Below are 19,244 nucleotides of genomic sequence, written 5' to 3' on the forward strand. Positions count from 1 at the left end.
TTTCTTAAAAAAAAAAAAAAAAAAGTAGTAAAACCAAATACAGAACTATGTATTAAATATCTTTTGTGTCTTAGCATATGGGAGAAAAGGTCTTGTGCGCTCCAACATGCGATATTTGATATGATGTCGGCTGCCAGTCAGTGTATATCTGAAAATAGTGATAGACCATGAAAATTTTCTTCTCATGGTATCTAACTATATGTGTTTTCAACATGCCAACATGCGATATTTGATATGCTATGTCTTACAATGTATATTCCAAACACACACTCTCTCAGTCTCTCTCTCCCTCCAATTATGCTTCTGATCAGTGCACTTTTTTTTTTGGTTTCTGTTGACAGTAATAAGAAGAGCACCTCATGAGTTCAAGATTGCATGTTTAGAGGTAATATCATAACCAGTAAAAGACACTTTGCTAGGGATTAGAAAAATTGTCTATATTATAATTATAGATTGATGAAACTTTATATTTTGCATTTTTTGGTTGCTGATGATCCTTCCACTGATTGACTTAAAACACTTTATGCTTGTGTTTAGGATATTAAAGCACTTTTTCCAAAAGACTACAATCCATTCTATGCGGGCTTTGGGAATAGAGACACTGATGAACTCAGCTACCGGAAAATTGGGATCCCAAAAGGCAAAATATTCATCATCAATCCTAAGGTATTTTCCCTCTGGTTTCTTGTTAGCTCTTTCAAAATTACATGACATTTTTGCCAACTTGAATTCCTTCACCAAACTTGGCAGGGTGAAGTAGCCATCAATCACAGCATTGATGTAAAGTCATACACCTCTTTGCACACGCTAGTGAATGACATGTTCCCACCCACTTCACTAGTAGAGCAGGTGAGGAATTTCAATCCATATGACTGGAACACCGTAAAAGTGTCTGTCATTTATCTTTTATTTAATTATTTATTTAATCCATGGGTATATGCGGTTATGTGGATCTTAAATATATGTGCAGGAGGATTTCAATGCATGGAATTATTGGAAAATTCCACTGCCAAACATTGACTGACAACAAACATTATTGAGGTTGTTTTCCATCAACTGGGGCAATTAAGAGGGTGGGATGGTCTGGATTATTTTCACAGCCTGCAACACTCCAATTTATCCATCCTCTATTATTAGTGCTGATTTGCTTATTTTTTGAGAAAAAAAGAGAAGAATACTGGTATGCTTGTTCTTTATTCATTAATCATTTCGGGTGATGATGTCATAATCCGTATACCATTATCTTCCTAGTGGAAATTTCAGGTGCCAGGTTGGCTTAAAATGCCTCTTAATACAATAAAGATTTTGTCACCATCGTAAGCGCACCCATGTTAAGATTCATGTATTGTTCTGTTTTCATCTTGCAAATAGAGGATTTATTTATTCAAACAGTCTGGTTATTCTGGCCTTGCATCACCAAATCTCTATATAATAGGGTATCTAGATGGTTTCTGTCCACACCAAATAGCATACTTGTATTGAACAACAAAATTTGCTAAGATTTTTGGATCTGTATTCTCATTGTAATGTTCATGGGTACTTGAGATAGCTGCATCTGTCCTTAGGCAGGGTGAGTTGCTTTTTGTAGAGGATGGCTTGGTTACTTGTCAAAGAGTTCCCAGATGATTCTCCAAGAAAATAAATTACCAGCAGATGCCACGAAGAGTTGGTCTTAGTTTATCAGGGAGCCTGCTTGGGTACAAAGTTATGTAAATTGCTTCTGGTGATATGTTGAAAGAGTAATCTGATGACGGTCTTCCATGAGCATCTAATTTGATTTAACTCCCGCTGTTTTTATAGTTGAAAACTATTGTCAAACTCAAGTGTAGTACCTAACATGGATGAAATGTAGGGTGCTGTGTTGGGCCAATTCTTGATTTCGGATATCAAGCTGCTCTTTATTTATTTATTTATTTATTTGGTATGGTGTTGAGGGGGGAATTCCATCAATCCGAAGGAGGCTGATAGTGGTAAGAGTGAATGGACCATCAGTCACTTGGCACCAGGTCATATCTAATAGGACAGATGGGAACTACTGATTGTCTCGCCATATTTGTGTCTTTGCCTATTTGTTGCTGGCGTCTGAAACTGTAACAGCTTCATTGCCACATTTGTTTGGTCGATGGCCATGTCAGTTGTTGGAACTTTCTTGAGTTAATCATGATATGGCGCTATGTTTTCATTCAAAAGTAGAAGAAAATCAAAATTCTACACATTAAATGGTAGTGCTCTCTTAAGTCTCCACATCCTGCATCCCACTGCTAAGAATCACTGTGAAACTAAATTCGAATGAAAATCGTTATCCAACTTACAACAATGACGAATTACAAAGAGAGAGCCATGCTTTTCTGTGGTGAGGAATTTTTCAAGGGGTCTTGGGTCTCAAAGTTAGATCTCCAGAAGAGCCTTTTATATTCAGTGGGGAAAGTAGCCAGGGAGTTCAGATACAGAATTGGCCGCTTCCCTCTTCATATCTGGGACTGCAGCTAAGTGCTAAAACAAGGTCCAAAGCCCTTGGGATCCCGTCATCGAGAAAATAGATAAGAGACTAGCTATATGAATATCCGGCTACCTATTCATAGGGGACCATAGCTTTGTGATCGAAGCTGCAAAATGGTCGTGGCTTCATGGAAAAAATTTACAGTTCAGAGTAGGCAGGTGGAGTTGGAGTGAAGCCAATGGGCGCAATCAACAGTCTTTTTGGGTAGTTTGTTATGGAGACGGGGCAAGAAGGATGGTAGCTTGCTTTTGGGAGAGGGTCATTAAGGCTAAATACAGTGTCGGAGAGGGATGAAGCACAGGAAAAGTAACTTCACCCTATGGAGTTGCAGTTTAGCAAAGAATAATGGACATGACTCCCTTTTCATCGATAGGCCCAACTGTTCGTAGAAATGAGTGACCGAGTCCTGTTCTGGTTCGATTCTTGGAGTGGTGACTGTTCTCTTAAAGAAGAATTCCCCAGCCTTGTTACGACCGAACACTATTATAATATTTCCCACCAACCAGATAATATGTACTCCAGTTTCCAAAACCGGTCCTACTAGTCCTGAAATAGCAACTCTTCTTCAACGTCTGTCTATGAATCTTGTTACGTCCGAGCACGATAGAAGAGTACAGACATTAGCAAGGAACTACTCAGTCGAGTCATTTTTCTGAAGCCTTCTTGCCCCAGCAGAACCTAATTTTCCCCTGAAAGATATCTGGCAGACTAAAACACCCACGAGAATAGGTTTTGTTCTCTTGGGCAGCAGGCAGAGACACGATCCAGTTCAATTCTTTCCTTCAGTATAGAGCCTGAGTTAGCGAAAAAATGTAGGTTAAGTTTCAATCATGTCGATGAATTGTGGCATTTGTTGATCTCTTGCACGTTCTCGTATGGCTTATCGTTACTTTTCACGCTGCCATTCCATAGTATTGGGCTTGATCCCTGAAGATTTCAGAGGTGTTCTTGCAGCCTCAAAGTGATGTGCCTCATGTTATTGGTAGGCTCCTTGGGTGTAGTCCAGGTTCTACGGATCTGAATTGAATCAGTGGATTTGACAACGGTACAAGTGAAAATTGGAAGTATAGAGCTATACAGAAGTTGCCTAAGAACATAGGTGAGAATTCACATAATTTATTCTTAAAAAGCAAAAGCAATTATTCCTCGTATGTTGTAGGTGGACTGCTGAAGCATGTCAGGGCCAATAATGCCATCCCATCGTCATTTTGTCTCTTCAAATTGCAAGGAAATCTCTGTTGATCCCTAAAGGTAGAGCTCAACTACCCCAACAATATATTAAAAAAAAAAAAGTATCTTTAAAGAATCTGTTAGTTAACTGCTTTAGTTACAATTATACACGTTGTGATGAAAATGCTGGTGGTGAGTTTGGAATAAGTCCAGGGCTCAACTTGTTCTGGTCCAATCCAATCAAAGACCATGGCAGCTTATATCTATAACAAATCAAAAACAAGAAAATGGTGGGAAAGGTGATTTCAGAGAAAGGGGAAAATGAAAAGGTGAAAAATATGGCTACAGTGGGACAGTCTTATTTGTTGCCAATGGACAATTGGACGTATTCGTGAATCAAACTGGGTGTTTCAAAGATTATCACAAACTGCTTTTGTAAAATCTGAAGTTGAGGAGGCGCCTCCAAGGTCAACTGTTCGATACTTCCCTTCTGCTATTGTCCTGATGATGGCACCATGGATTTGTTCAGCTTTATCAGTCAGCTCCAAATGCCGTAACATCATAACACCACTCAACAGCAAGGCCGTAGGATTTGCAAGGTTCTGGAATTATAGAACAGTAAGGATGAGAATCTATTTCAGACCAGAGAACCACTATGTCAAACCAGAAAACCAAGAACAGCTCAGCTGATACACAACAACCATGCAAGAGTAGGATGCACTGATGAAGACTATTCTGTGCACATAATACAACTATGGACGAACAGACTAATGATTTGTAGAGAGTGATGCATGACAATAAGCAATTTTATGCATGTATGCAGGAGGAAAGCCTATGAACAACAGCAGAGAGAAGGGAGAGAAAATCATAGTTGCACCCTTCTAGTCATATCTATCATCACTATCTTGTCACAAGATTGACAATGTTTTCAAAAATTAACAGTTGGAATTTCGAGTGATGCAAGTTATCTAGTATAGGCTCTACTAGCATATCACTTTTTTGGCCTCATAGGCCAAGTTTAAGGTCTATAATTGACATAAACAAAGTGCAAACGAAACGGCAGACCCAGCCATTTACTATATCCATTGATTTCAAATTGAAATGGACAGTTTGAATTGTTAGGAAATCACCTGATGCAAACAGTTTTTCTCCCAAAACATCCCATTGCTTTCTAAACATCTAAAGCTAGAATTGATAAATTGAGTGAATATCCAGCCTTTTTTACTTTTCTTTAACTAAATTTCAGAGTACATTTTTTAACATCAACAACAACAAAAAACTCAGCCTTATCCCAATTTAATGGGGTCAGCACGGATCCAATAATTTAAATAAAAAAGAAGAAGAAGAAGAAGAAGAAGAGAGAGAGAGTTAGAGGAAAAAGGTAACAGCCCAACAAGTCAACAGGTCTCAGCTAAGTGGGGTTAACTACGTGGATCCGAGCCCTCCAATAGGCTCTATCCAAAGTCATACTTGGGAAAAGACCTGGACTAAGCATGTCATTCTTCACCACTTCGCCTATGGTCATTTAGGTCTGCCCCTAACTCTTTTAGCTCCTTCCAACTGTATAAAATCGCTCCTCCTTACTAGGGCATCCTCGAGCCTCCTCTGGACATAGCCATACCAACTCAAACGAATTTCACGAAACTTATCGTTGATCAAGGCAACTCCCAAGTCAGCTCTAATATGTTCATTCCCTATTTTGTCCTTCATAGTACATTTTTTTACATCACACTAGAGTATACTAATAAGCCATAAACATGAAATAAAGAGAACTAAATTGAGTAGAGTTCCCTATGTGGAAGAAAAAGAAGAAAGCAACCCCAAGCTTAGCTAGTGAAGCAAGCAACCTAGCCATCACTGCTACTCCGAATAAGGTCAAATTTGACCATGATCACCAAATGAACATCTTCCCTTTTATGATGGGCCTCTTTCATACTTAAGAGAATTAGACAGTGGCATCTATGGTGATTTATCATCTACCAAGGGGGCACATGCAACACAATGCACATGGTGGCAAGACAATTCCATTTTGGAATCAAAGTACTCACCCATGATTCTGACATGCAGAAGTTATGTTTTTTCCCGTAACCTATCTCATTTTCCTGGACAGTTTCTCCAACATGGGTCTTCCTCATCCCCAAGCACACACATGAGCCTGCACTCAAGCATGGGAAGGGTACGGGGGAATACAGCATCCTTTCTCTTGATAAGAAACAGTTAATTTAATCGGCACGGACACAGTATATAAGGGATGTGCAGACAGGTTCATATGAGTTGTGTGCATAATGCAAATGCTAGCAATAACTATCATCAGAGATTCAGAGCCATAAATTTGTGAAACAAAATACGAGACTCAGAGAGAGAGAGAGAGAGAGAGAGATTAATTAATGATTGCATGACTCACCTTCCCAGCAATATCTGGTGCTGAACCATGGACAGCCTCAGCAAGAGCAATGCCTCCCTCACCAATGTTACAGCTACACAAGGTTGGACAGATGAGAGATGATATATTTAACAATTTGCATAGTGCAGAAGACAAAAGGAAAGATTGATACCTAGGAGTCAAACCTAAACCCCCAACCAAGCCAGCACAGAGATCACTGATGATGTCTCCATACAGGTTAGGCATCACCAGTACATCAAAGAGTGCAGGGTTTTTAACAAGCTGTTCAGAGAAAGACAAAATTAGCAGCAACATCACAAAGCAGGACCACTAACTTAATGACCTAAGCTGCTACAGTAACCAAACATCAGGAAAGAATCATTAATGGGAGAAAAGTAGCCATTTCAATAATGCGTGCTTGGAACTGTCCAGTTCTAAATTCAGCACTCTTTATCTATATTTTATTTTTGTACTTCAAACATAGGACTCAGACACAAAACCTGTGGCACAGAAGAGCTACATGCTACTAGTAAGCCCCAAAACTTTGGTACAGATCAGAATTCCATGCTGGTTGTTGTGCCTGATTTCCCAGTTTATGGATTAAACTTGGGCATTAGCAAATGGAAATAGTACCATCATACAACAGTTGTCGATAATGACTTCCTCATAGTCTATCTGTGGGTACTTCTCCGCAACCTCACGACAGCACTGTACATAAACATTAAAGATAAATGAATAAGCACAAACCACCAACCTACAAGGTTGGGGGAAGAAGGAACCGACCTGAGGTTGAGCTTGTGCATCAAATTTTAACATACCTTAAGAAAAAGACCATCCGTCTTCCTCATGATGTTGGCTTTGTGGATGGCAGACACCCTCTTTCTTCCATTAGCTTTGGCATAGTGAAAAGCATACTCAGCCACCCTCAGACTTGCTTGGCGGGTTATAATCTTGAGACTCTCAACAACACCTCTCACCACCTAGTGTACCACAAATATAAATAATTCAAGTGGTTAATAAGAAACTATACAATCAATTTATAAAAGGATAAATAAAAAAATAAATAAATATAAAATTAAAAAAAAAATGCATTTGCCAGAGAACTTACTTGATGTTCAAGACCACTATATTCTCCTTCAGTGTTCTCCCGGATTGTGACAAGATTGACATCATCATATCGAGTTTTGTAGCCAGGGAGGCTGTAGCAAGGTCGGACATTAGCATAAAGACCAAGTTCTTTCCTTAAAGTAAGATTCAAAGACCTATGGCCTTTCCCAATTGGAGTAGCCATGGGCCCTTTTAACCCAACTTTATTTTTACGCACAGAGTCCAGACTTTCCCATGTCAGAAAACTCTCTGTTCTTGGGTCTACCTTGTCTCCCACAAAATGTTCTTCCCATTCAATAGGTACTCCAGCAGCATCAAACACCTACAACACGCCAAGACAATAATGTGGCATGGTTTAACCACAAAACATTCTAAAATAAATCCTTTTGCAATTGAAAAGATGAACGTAACAGCCAAAGTAAATACAAGGAGCCCAGAATAAGAGTAAGCAAAGGATCATAAGCATCTGCCCTGACGGATAAATCGGATCTTCTGCTGAGCAATTAGTGGCATGTAGAGCTGTCAACAGGCAGGTGCAGAGCAATTAGTGGCATGTGGAGCCGTCAACAGGCAGGTTTGGAAAGAACCCAGTCAATCTGGAACCTATCCGATAACAAATATATCAGAACAGAGCCAAACGAATCTGGATTGATGGATCTAAATCGGTACAATAAGGCGTGAAACCTGGTGTAGTATCCTATTAGATATGGTTAATTTTCATAATGCATATTTTGCATAGAACTCCTTGGGATTGGCAGCTCTAGGCAAAGAGCGTCAATCATTCAGCAAAGTATCAATGCACTAAAAACATTCTGATACAGACATCTCATTTTATCATATTTGCGATTTCAAACAAATTTCACTTAACAGCTATATCCATGCTACTTTAAAACAATCTTAATGGTTTTGAACATTAAGATGTTTTTATCGAACCGAAGATTGTCGAACCCCAAAGCATCTAGTCAATACAACTCAAACTATGTACTGGAAAATGTATGGCATTTTCATACATGAGCATTGAGCATACTGTACAACCATACACCACTGACCCACTGTCTGATACTAGGCTTTGGATTATGCATCTAACACCACCGCTCACTCCATTAGAGCATAAGCCTTCATTCCCATATCCGCAGCCAACATCCTGTTTGCTTTCACCTTGTTATTTTAGTGCCCTTCAACTTGCACCAAAAAGCTCTCTCACTAGCACGAGCATTGATCTTTTTGTTGGCCATGATCAAACCATATTTTGTGCGGTTTCCATCCTCTCGCCCATTCTAACTACCCTGAATTTCCTCATTGTAACTTACTTCCTAATATCTTCCAGAATCTTGCCCATCATCAGCCCCAACATCCTCATCCCTATACTCATTCTGACAAATATATTGTTCTTGGTGTTTTGAATATTCTGTTCCAACTTCCAAGAAGTATGCTATATCATTCTCCACCTCACCACCCAATCTAACTCTACATGCAACATATGCTTCAATTCTCGCTCTCCTATGGATAATAAAAACAGATTTGACAGAAAAATAGTCGCACTCGGATATATATTGGCAGTATCCCAAGTATTCCCTCATTTATATGCAAGCATTATAAATCTACCCCCTATACATTTTATTTTTTTTTTTCTTTTGCTTTTAAACCCTAAGATACTGAAGAGTCCCTTCATAGTTGTAGCATTGCATCCCATCCCTAAAGACTCTTCTCAATCAAAAAATTGTGACAAACTGACATTTACTAACAACCTATGCTAATTTCCACAAGAAACTTCCCTGTGTAGTTTCGCCTATCCATGCCCAATGCAGAAAGAAGTTGATCATATCGAGCCTTGATGTAGCGGAAATAGAGTAAATGGAAATTTGTCCATTTACCACTGGTTATTGTTCCCTCACACATGCTAACCTACACAAGGACGAGGTTCAAAATTTCCAAAACCTGGTCGAAACCAGATTTTTTGGGCTAATTCTAGAATTTGGGTAAAAATTTCCGAAACTTGGAAATCTCTGGGTGGGTCGAAAAACTTGAAACCATTGAAATTTGCGAAAACCTAGAACTATAAAAAACTAACAAAATACCTTGATATTTCCAAATCATAAGTCCATTGCAAGGTCAAGCTCCAGATGATTTATGAGTTGAATCGACAAGGAAAAAAAAAAAATGAAGAGTCCAACCAGACTCCAGATTTTTGGAGTATCATGCATCCAGGATATTAGTGGAAGTAAAGCAATTATCCAATAGGAATTCACAAAATAATTCATCCAGATGTTGTGAGTCGCAAAGAAACTAAGTCATTACTAATCTTACAACCATCAATGTAATTGGGGCTCAATATCCAATAGGAATTCACAAAATAATTCATCCAGATGTTGTGAGTCGCAAAGAAACTAAGTCATTACTAATCTTACAGCCTTCAATATAATTGGGGCTCAATATGGTGATCCCTCCTGCAGGATGAGTGAAGCTCAATTTGTTTCTCCAACAGGAATCCAAGATAATCTGAGATAGACAGGGTAAAAGTTGTAGGGGCATGCTTAGGTCCAGTTGGAAAATAAGAGTTGTCTAGAGCAAACACCTAATCACCTTTCACCATGCTATGAGCCTGTGACCTTGCATTCGTAGAGATTTCAGCCAGGTTGTACATCATAGTGCAAGGGGACTCATTAGATCAATGAAAAAAGGAGAAGAGATGCCCATGCAAATTCTCTCATCTCATTATACATATCCAGTCCTTGCCCACCTCCAGGAAAATCCCGTTTTAGAGAACGCTGAGATCCTCACAAAAGGGTGCAGTTGGTCAACTAAGTATTGGATTACTTGTCATGGGTTATCAGTTATCTATTCCATTACAGCCGAGTATCATCGTCTTTAACCTTTGTCATGTGTTCTGCCTACTCCATCGGACCATTGAGGGTACCCACATACTTTGTGCATGCAAATTCTCTCATCTCATTATACATATCCAGTCCTTGCCCACCTCCAGGAAAATCCCGTTTTAGAGAACGCTGAGATCCTCACAAAAGGGTGCAGTTGGTCAACTAAGTATTGGATTACTTGTCATGGGTTATCAGTTATCTATTCCATTACAGCCGAGTATCATCGTCTTTAACCTTTGTCATGTGTTCTGCCTACTCCATCGGACCATTGAGGGTACCCACATACTTTGTGCGGGCCTGTATATTCTTATCTCTAGTTCTTCCAATTTAATTCTTAGGTTAACCATCCAAACCCAACCCCCACCCCTAAAATAAAATTTATTAAGTAGGCTCCAGGAAAATCAAATGGTAATTGTCACACCATATCTATGAAGAGATCGTTGGTTTGAGAACTAAATCGCAGATCGAAGTTTTGACCTAATGTCTGGCACTCGCCAACTAGTGGTTCTTTTTGGTTGTCCACAAATCAGCTGTTAGAAGACACGCATGATGAAAATTCGATTTATTTCCCCATGTTTTACCCGGAGCCTCGAATGACCGTGCAAATTAATTCAGGAGCTCAGTTAGAAAAATAAAGAAATAATAGAAAGAGCTGCAGAAAAAGCACTCGATGATCTGAATCGTCGTTATCATGATATCAAATAATACGGTATTAAATCAGTAGGGATAAAAGAAAAAGCAAACCGACGAATCGAAAAGAAGAAGAGAACAAACAAGTCTACGTACAGATAGGTTGGGAAATCGGAAGTGAAACCAACCTGCTTAACGGATGCAGCGATCTCAGGTCCGATTCCGTCGCCGGGAAAAAGAGTGGCATGGATCGTTTCGGTTGATGAGGCATCTGACGATAGTGCTCGAACTGGGGATGAAAGAAGCCTCGGCGAAGAATGATTTTCCACCAACGCAGACGATATCTGCCCGGCTTGACGGCCACGTAGAACGCGTCTGAGAATTTGCGACGCCATGGCCTCTCTCTCTAGCGTCGGAGAAGTCACGCGCAGAGAGAGAAAGAAAGAGGGATAGAGAGAGAATACAGGCCAAAAAGAATAGTCAGCTATAGAGAGCTGAAGGCCTTGGAATAAAGGGGCAGCTCTAATCAAAATAATAGATTAATAGAAGAAGATGGAGAAATGGTCGATGTGGTCAAGGCGCCTGCAACGCACCAATTATATCTTTTTCTCGAATAAGCAGAGGCACTACACGAGTTACCAATTCCATTTCCGCCTAACACTTTCCATTTTTTTTTTTTTAATTTTAAATTTTGAATTTTGAAATTCGAGGGCTTAGTGGCCAAAAAGCTCACACAAACCATGGGCCCGTTTCATAATGTCTATGTCGTTTCTGTTTAGAGTTTAGGAAAGCATAAACTTAAATTTTCGTTTATAAAAACAGAAACAGAATTGAAAGTGTTTGATAGTCATATTTATGAAAGTTGATAATAATCAGCGAAAATAATGATCATGAGTCATTTTCAAAAACAGTGAAACAAGTTCTATTTGTTTTGCTTGGGTCGTTTCTTAAACCATAAATAGGTAAAAATTTCAATTTCTATTTCTGAAAACAAGTAAAACGAAACAGTTTTATCAAACGTTTTTTATTCCGTTTCTGCCGTTTCTATGTCCAAAAAAGACAGAAACGTGTTTCTTTAAACGTTATCAAACGGGCCCCAAGCATAGATGCGCTTACCCCACTTATCACTACATGCCGTCAGGCAAGGGCCATGTTTGGAGTGAGTCACATAATGTGCTATTACAATATTAGATTCTAATAAAATAAAGTTATAAAAAATATATGGGAGATGGATAGGTATGCTAGCGGGCTACCCAAGAATATGGAATGCTAGCGTTTGTTGACCATCGGATGTTGTCAATTTGATTTAAATCGTTGGATTCATATTTATTACTTTAATTCTTTATGTATTATGAGAGAGAACTACTTAACATATACTTTACCAAAAAGATAAATACTCAATAGATATAGTACAATTTCCCTCTCCTCTCCGCCGTGAACCTGTTGCACCACCACTCTTTCTCTCACCACACCCTTGTGCATCATCATGCCAGCCCTTGGCCACCGCTGCAAACATTGCCCCTCCCCTATCATATAATATGTAATGCACAATGGCTGCCTCAGTTGCTCAATCGCTCAATCGCCCCCTTTCACTTTGTCGGCTCCACCCTCTGCATCTCACGCACATCCCTTTGTATTTTCTTCCCCTTGCAACTCAGCACTAAACCCTCTCTAACTGTCCCTTGCCACATATTGCTCCCCTACCCCACCCCAGCCCACCCCAGCCCACCCCACCCCAGCCCACCCCACCTCCTCCCCCATCGGAAACGTCTATTCTGATTTTCTTTTAAGAAAGCTCCAAACCTGCTCTCCACCTTCGAACTGTTCCACTTTGCCTACTATGTTGCAATCTCTTGCCTCTCCTCCCGCCTGTTCAATCATTCTGAATTCCATCAAGAGGGCAATAAAGGTCACTCTCATCAATGCTGCCCAGTTCTAGTTCTCCATTCAAAGCAAACCCAAAAATCACAGTATTCCATGAGATCACTCCCTAGATTCTACTCGAATTCCTTCAAGCATTACACTACATTCATTGCTCCAAATTCATAATATATAATTCATATATGTGCAAGAGAATTTTACAATCGAATGTTCAACTTAAACCCATATTTATTTAGATGCAAGTGTATGTATAGCTCAGCCATGGTGTAAGTAACTCAAATCATGAGTGACAGTGCAAACCGATGTAAGGGCATATATACAAGAATGCACACTGAGTGCAGTGGAGATGGATGCAAAGATGTAGCATCGTTTGATTGCAGCCTTTTCTGCCAAGAGAAAAGTGAATGAGAGGGATGAGGCATCAATGGAGAGTGCGGCTAGACCTCTTCAAGCAATCGTTGAGTTGCAACCATGAGGAGAGATGCAACCACCAGTTCTAGTAGCAGTTGAGGCAGTGCAGTCATCCTGGGTTCCAATTGAATAGAATCGTAGAGAAGTCCTCAAGATCCATGGAGCTAAAAAATCCACTGTGTGTGAAAGATGTAATTAGCAGTGAAGAAGAAGAAGACGACGAGCCAGTAGCAAATTTAATAATAATAACAAAAAAAAAATTAGTATGTGCAGTAGATGTCAGATATTTGGTATACAAATATAGTAATTCATTAATGGCATAGATTTAAAGTATATGATCTAACAGCCACTATTCGCTAGCATACCTAATTCCTAGGTATTGTGCTAGCATACCTGTCATTTTCCCTATAAATCCACATTTATGTGGAATGTCAAGTAAAATTCATATTTAAGCCATGGAGAATTTGCCAATTTGGTTATGAAAAGCCAACTATGGGAGAGCGTAAAATAATGGTTAGAAAGCCTTAGACATGCATGAAAATACAGTATACATGCCTTCACATAAGGTAATATATATGACATCAAATAGGTGTCTACAAATAGTGACAATTATCTTCGTAAAAATAATGACAACAACAATATACTTTGCAGTTTGAGTGCAAGGAGAATAAATACGAGACTTGCTCCAAGTGCTTGGGGGGAGAGAGAGGGGAATGAAAATGTTGGACTAATGACCATGGTCATAGAGATAAACAATGTGGTATATTGACTAAAACGGATGAGGTTTACCAAGAAAATGAGAGGATGAGGTTTTATTAGACAGAGAAAAACTTTACAAAGTTACACTGATATAAATGGAAATCATGAAAATAGTGGAATAAATATATGGGAAAATATTGGGTATGCCATCGATATAACTAGATTTGTGTCTATCTCTCTCCTCCTTTCCTTGGAAAAGTTCTTTATGCCTCTCCTATATTAATCCTGATTGAGTCGCTGGCTCCAGGAAAGCCGGCAATTTACTTAACCTCGAATGTATATGAAATATTATCACATAGAAGGATAAGAATTATTCAGCAAAAAATAAATAACTAAAAGAAAAAGGAAAAAAGGGATCCAACTCGATTTTAGTAGTAGGTGAAGGTGATGTGGGCCACGTGGCCGATGATTTGGCAACATCATCCTTATTATTCCACAATCAAACATGGCTTGGAACGTCAAGTTTGACACGCATATCAATGAAATTATGTTCATGACATATTTAACTAAAATCTGTTAATAATAATAAGGGTAATTTACAACGCCACACCTTGGAGAATGCCACAATTATAAGAATATCCTCTCAGTTTCATCAAATCAAAATCAGACCCCTACCATAAGTCTCGGTTAAGGAATATAACTTAGATCCCAATGTCAGCTACCATATTTTATTTTAAATACCAAAATGTCCTCATTAAACGTGAAGTGCCTAAAATGTTCACGTAATAAGTCCATCCCAAATAGAATTTAACCACCGGCTATCATTCATAGCACCGGAGATCATGGCAGGGCGGTGGCATCGCGACCAGTGGGAACTCGCGGCAACCAGCAACGAGTCTCTGCCATTAGAGCCAAAAGCATAACGAAATCGTTCTTCCCCTGTTGTCTGTGATGCTTTCGTGATCCCTCCCAGCAGAAGATGTGCGAGGGGATTCCTTTGGCTCTGGGCATTTGCATTTTGAGAAGCAGAGATGAAGGCTCCTACCTAGCGTGTTCGGAAGCTATGAAAAATCGCTAGTAAGCAAAGGCATCACTCACCGAAGAGGCTGCTACCACTCACTGTACTTGCAGAGTCAATAGGAGCTTGCAGTTGCAGAATGTTCCTACGAAGCGATTAAACCCATCATCAGCAATAAGATTCTAAGAACAAGTTGTCGCAAGTCCTAAACTCCTAGTAAGTTGCAGACTAACATGTATTTATAAACTTAGATGCGATGAAAAAAAAAAAAAAAAAAAAAAGATAAAGAAAAGAAAAAACAAACAAACAAGCTTCGAGATATACGAACCGAGAATTCCATTTACATTTCAGGACCAATAAATAGTTTGATCGATTCATGATGTTGGCTTTATCCACAGCTCCACCGCTGTCTCTAATTTTCCTCAGCTTGTCGGCCAGTCGAGCATCCTACTGGGGCTGGAGCCGGGGCTAGTGCTGGGTTGAGCCTGTCTCCGTCCTTGAATGTACTTTAGTTTTCTCACATTTAGAGGAATTGGATTCCCAACGGAGAAACGGAAGTTTATTGTGGCTTCTATATCTTGGGCTATGGCCATCCTTACCATGTATTCTAGGGTTTATCTGGGCTACCACACTGTCGCACAGGTCCTTGCTGGCGCTACCCTTGGTATCGTTCTTGGGGCGCTCTGGTATGCTGTGAAGTCTTGAGTCGGATAGGGGGGGGATGAAGCGGTGGTAGAAGTGGCGCCGAGCATCTACATACGGTTTTTGAGGGTGTCGACAGGGAACATTGCCATGTGTTCGACCATGCCGGCAATGAAACCCGCCACCATGAACTGCCAGAAACCCAAGCCTACAGTGGCGGTGGTGGTCACGTCGATGGAGCAGAATTCATCTGCGACGGACGGAGTAGTATTCGGCGGGGACAGAGAGAGTATAGGTTGGAGTGGGGGAATTGGGTTAATATGAATTTTAGTGAAAATGGTATAACGGCCATTTTACCACTTGACTTAACAGTGACTGATGGGAAAGGGTCTGAGCCTAATTTGGTAAAATAAAATGAGTATTCTTATAATTATGGCATTCTCCAGGGGGTGGTGCTATAAATTACCCTAATAATAATGATATCAAGGGTTTTATGACTAGTAAAATATAATTATTATATATTTTATTAAAATAAAATAAAATTGAGGAAAATTTTATTGTACCACCCCTAAAATCCCCGTAACTTTAAGTGACCCCTAAAAATGAAAATAATATCCACTGCACCCCTAATGTGTAACACTGTTAACTGAAAGCGATAAATGACATTTTTACCCTCATGCTTAAACTCTAAAAAAGAGCCCAGTTTTACTTCTTCCAAACCAAAACTGATTTTGCTCTCGTCTTCAACTTCTTGGCCACTAATGTCGGAGCGTCTCCTGCTGAATCATGTGATCTAATTCTCCGGTGTCTTGGAATCCTCCTCTCCCACGTCGACTTATGCCTGAGATGCACGCTTCTCTTCCTCGTAGAGTTGGGGCTGGAGAAGCTTAATTTGCCTACCTCCCTCAACATTCATCTGCTAAACACTTGCGTCAATAAACTTGAAGCAAAGATTAAGTTTTTGCAGAGCTTAGGGTTTTCCCATGAGGAATCTTTCAGTGCCTGTTCTCATATACCTACAATTTTTGGGTACAGTATCGAGAATAATATGAGGCCCAAGTTCAAGTATTTGGTGAAATAGATGGAGAGAGATATCCAATAACTAAAGGAGTTCCCGCAATATTTTGCCTTCAGCTTGGAGAAATGAATTGCGCCGAGGCATTTGCAGTTGAGGGAGAGGAATGTTCGAATACTGTTGCAGAGGATGTTGTTATGGAATGACGAAGTTTTTTACACCAAATGGAAGTGAAATTAGGTATGATTGCTCAACCGTTACTTGATTGTATATTATCTCTTGTCTCATTAATTTGATTACTTGAGTTCCACTAAGTACATTTTCACTGTGAAAGAAACCCAAGCAGATTAATAGTTTTATGATAATCTAAATGGCATACACTAGCCAGACACCCGTAACAAATTCATGGAGGGTGGATCATTCTTAACATTTTTACTCTTTTAAAAACACAGATTGACCTTTCCATAAAAAAATGCCTTATGGTGTCATTATTTCCATTTCCATTATTCAAGATTGATGGTGAAAGCTTCCCATTTATACCTTCTTGTTTGTCTTTGTTTTCCATTTGCAATGTATACTTAACAATTATTTCAAGTAGGCAAAGTGAGACCACAAATGGGTAGAGTAAGTCAATTTAAGTTACTAGTATAAGCAGAGGTTAGGGATTTTGGAAAATTTTAGTTCCCAAACTCTGCTTTACTAATTGAGGCAAACGACATTATGGTAACTTTACATACCCATAAGGGTATATTGGCCATTTAGACAATAAATAACTGATGACATCATCACTTAACATCCTCCTAACTGAATGAGTTTCTTATAAATAATTTTATGAAAGTAAGAGGTATACTGGATATTATTTTCATTTTTTGGGGTCAATACAAATTATGGGGATTTTTAGGGGTGATACAAGAAAATTTCCCTAAAATTTATATTATTATTTATTTTAAGGGTGGGACAATGGTTGTAGAAAAAGGATTGATTTTAGAAAAGGAGAGAGAGAGAGAGAGAGCATGGGTTATTTTGATTTCACTCTTTATAGATCCGAGTGGTAGGATTTCTATTGAAATTGATTTCAATTCCACAAAAAATGAAGTGCAAAAATCTTACTAAATATTTTTCAAAATTAAAATCACCCTTGAAATAATTATTGAAATCCTATCAAAGAGAGCCGTGCTTTTGAATATAATCGAAATTCATTTTTAATAAAAAATTTCTACTATCACATTGAAAAACTTTAAATCGAGGATTAAATTGATGAACCACTTATTTTTGAAGAAGCATAAAACAACTGAAGATTCTAGACTTAAATTTATCCCTTGAATAAAAATAATCATACACAAAACAATCATAATAATAATAATACTCTCGGCATGAAACCAATGAGACCAAGGATTTAGCCAATATCCATAGCTAAAACCATGATTGGGACTAATCCTACAAGTCAGAATATACTTTCTTAAGTGGTTAATCAATATAATTGTTAGAAGCTGAAAAAAGGGTACTAGACGAAGTTCAATTAATTGACAAATATAAAAAATTAATTTATCAATTGAAAAAGCTTCCAACAACTTTAATCAATCTTTGATTTGTTAACAATTTAACAGTAATAAATTATGAATGTCCAAAATGTTGATGCCACTGGTGTAGTTAAACTTTTACCCAAAAAAAAAAAAAAACTGAAGCAGATACAAAATAGCAAATAACCTTCTTGTTTATTTTACCCCCCAAAAAATATTTATTCTCCCTTAAAATAGGTAGTAATTCTCCAATATGTAGTCTTCTTCATGGTTATAAAATTTGAATCATAATCAGACAATATTGGTTAGATTAAAATGATATCTATCATGATCGATCCTCAGTTATGATCATTTTTTTTAATCTTGATATATATGTATAAAACTTATGAGCCACACCATGAAACTATGGGAAAAGGTTATTGAAGTCCACCTAAAAGAGAAAACCAAGGTATCCGAGAGTCAATTCGGTTTTATGCCAGGGAGATCCACAACATAAGTTATTTACCTCATGAGGAGGCTTATGAAAATATTCAGAACCCACAAAAAAGACCTCCATATGATATTTATTGACCTAGAAAAGGCATACGACAGAGTACCGCGAGAGTTAATTTAGCATGTCCTAGAGAAGATAAGGGGTAAGATCAACTATATAGATATAATTAAGGACATGTACGAGAGAGTGGTGACAAGCGTCAAAACTACAGAGGGGCAAAGTAACGAATTCTCAATCACAATTGAGTTACACAAAGGATGTGCTCTAAGCCCTTATTTGTTCACACTCATTATGGATGATTTAACCAAGCATATCCAAAATTTGGTTCTATGGTGCATGCTATTTGCCGATGATATTGTGCTGATATGTGAAACTGTAAATGAGATTAACAATAAATTGGAACTACGGAGATCAAGCTTTGAATCAAGAGGTTTTAGGATAAACAGAATAAATACGGAATATATGATATGCCCCTTCAGTCAATTTAGAGGAGGGGAGAGAGTGGTGAAGCTTGGGGAACAAGAACTACCACGGAGGGAGTGTTTTAAATACACAGGGTCCATCATTGACAAATAGAAGAATATCGATGATGATGTGGCCCATAAGATTAAAGTGGGGTGGATGAAGTGGCGAGGTGCGTCAGGAGTGTTATATGACAAAAGAATACCTATTAAACTCAAAGAAAAATTTTACAGGACAGTTATACGACCATCTATAACGTATGGAGCGGAATGTTGGGCGATTAAGAAGAGTACTTTGAATAAATTGAGTGCAGCGGAGATGAGAATGTTACGCCTATGCGGCAAGACCAGGAGAGATAGAGTAATAAATGAGTGTATTAGAAATGACTTGGGGGTTGCATCAATCCAAGATAAACTCCATGAGAGCCGATTGAGGTG

At 38.7% G+C, this 19,244-nt stretch overlaps 2 protein-coding genes, 1 long non-coding RNA gene and 1 pseudogene across 4 annotated transcripts in view; 2 read left to right on the top strand and 2 right to left on the bottom strand.

Moving 5' to 3' along the window:
• The window catches only part of LOC122087640 (phosphatidate phosphatase PAH1-like), a 13,861-nt gene extending 11,991 nt beyond the window's left edge, over positions 1-1,870 (top strand). For both annotated transcript variants that reach the window (XM_042656841.1, XM_042656842.1), the window contains 4 exons: positions 342-385; positions 538-666; positions 751-849; positions 971-1,870. In XM_042656841.1, coding sequence (XP_042512775.1) covers positions 342-385; positions 538-666; positions 751-849; positions 971-1,024 — 326 coding nt within the window. In that variant the 3' untranslated portion in view covers positions 1,025-1,870. The remainder of the gene's footprint in view (positions 1-341; positions 386-537; positions 667-750; positions 850-970) is intronic.
• A 1,868-nt stretch (positions 1,871-3,738) lies between these two features.
• On the bottom strand, positions 3,739-11,260 carry LOC122087641 (isocitrate dehydrogenase [NAD] catalytic subunit 5, mitochondrial-like). Its single transcript, XM_042656843.1, has 7 exons — positions 10,855-11,260; positions 7,162-7,482; positions 6,872-7,033; positions 6,687-6,761; positions 6,226-6,335; positions 6,075-6,147; positions 3,739-4,272 (listed from the first exon to the last, which is right to left on the bottom strand). Exons 1-7 carry the CDS (start codon positions 11,059-11,061, stop codon positions 4,081-4,083), a joined length of 1,140 nt encoding a protein of 379 aa, XP_042512777.1. The 5' UTR covers positions 11,062-11,260; the 3' UTR covers positions 3,739-4,080.
• LOC122087642 lies at positions 8,326-10,848 on the bottom strand. The gene is made up of 2 exons (XR_006142790.1): positions 9,744-10,848; positions 8,326-9,659 (listed from the first exon to the last, which is right to left on the bottom strand). It is a non-coding gene; the product is annotated as an uncharacterized LOC122087642 (long non-coding RNA).
• Positions 11,261-15,637: 4,377 nt separating the features above from the next.
• LOC122086209 lies at positions 15,638-16,566 on the top strand (annotated as a pseudogene).
• The last annotated feature ends 2,678 nt before the right edge of the window (positions 16,567-19,244 follow it).

Source organism: Macadamia integrifolia, chromosome 8, assembly GCF_013358625.1.
Source record: "Macadamia integrifolia cultivar HAES 741 chromosome 8, SCU_Mint_v3, whole genome shotgun sequence".
Lineage (NCBI taxonomy): Eukaryota > Viridiplantae > Streptophyta > Magnoliopsida > Proteales > Proteaceae > Macadamia > Macadamia integrifolia.

Coding starts and splice junctions, on each gene's coding strand:
- LOC122087641 (XM_042656843.1), bottom strand. CDS start 11,061: ATGGCGTCGCAAATTCTCAGACGCGTTCTACGTGGCCGTCAAGCCGGG. Junction 6,762..6,871: donor CGGATGGTCTTTTTCTTAAG/GTATGTTAAAAT, acceptor GTTTATGTACAG/TGCTGTCGTGAGGTTGCGGA. Junction 4,273..6,074: donor CACCAGATATTGCTGGGAAG/GTGAGTCATGCA, acceptor CTATAATTCCAG/AACCTTGCAAATCCTACGGC.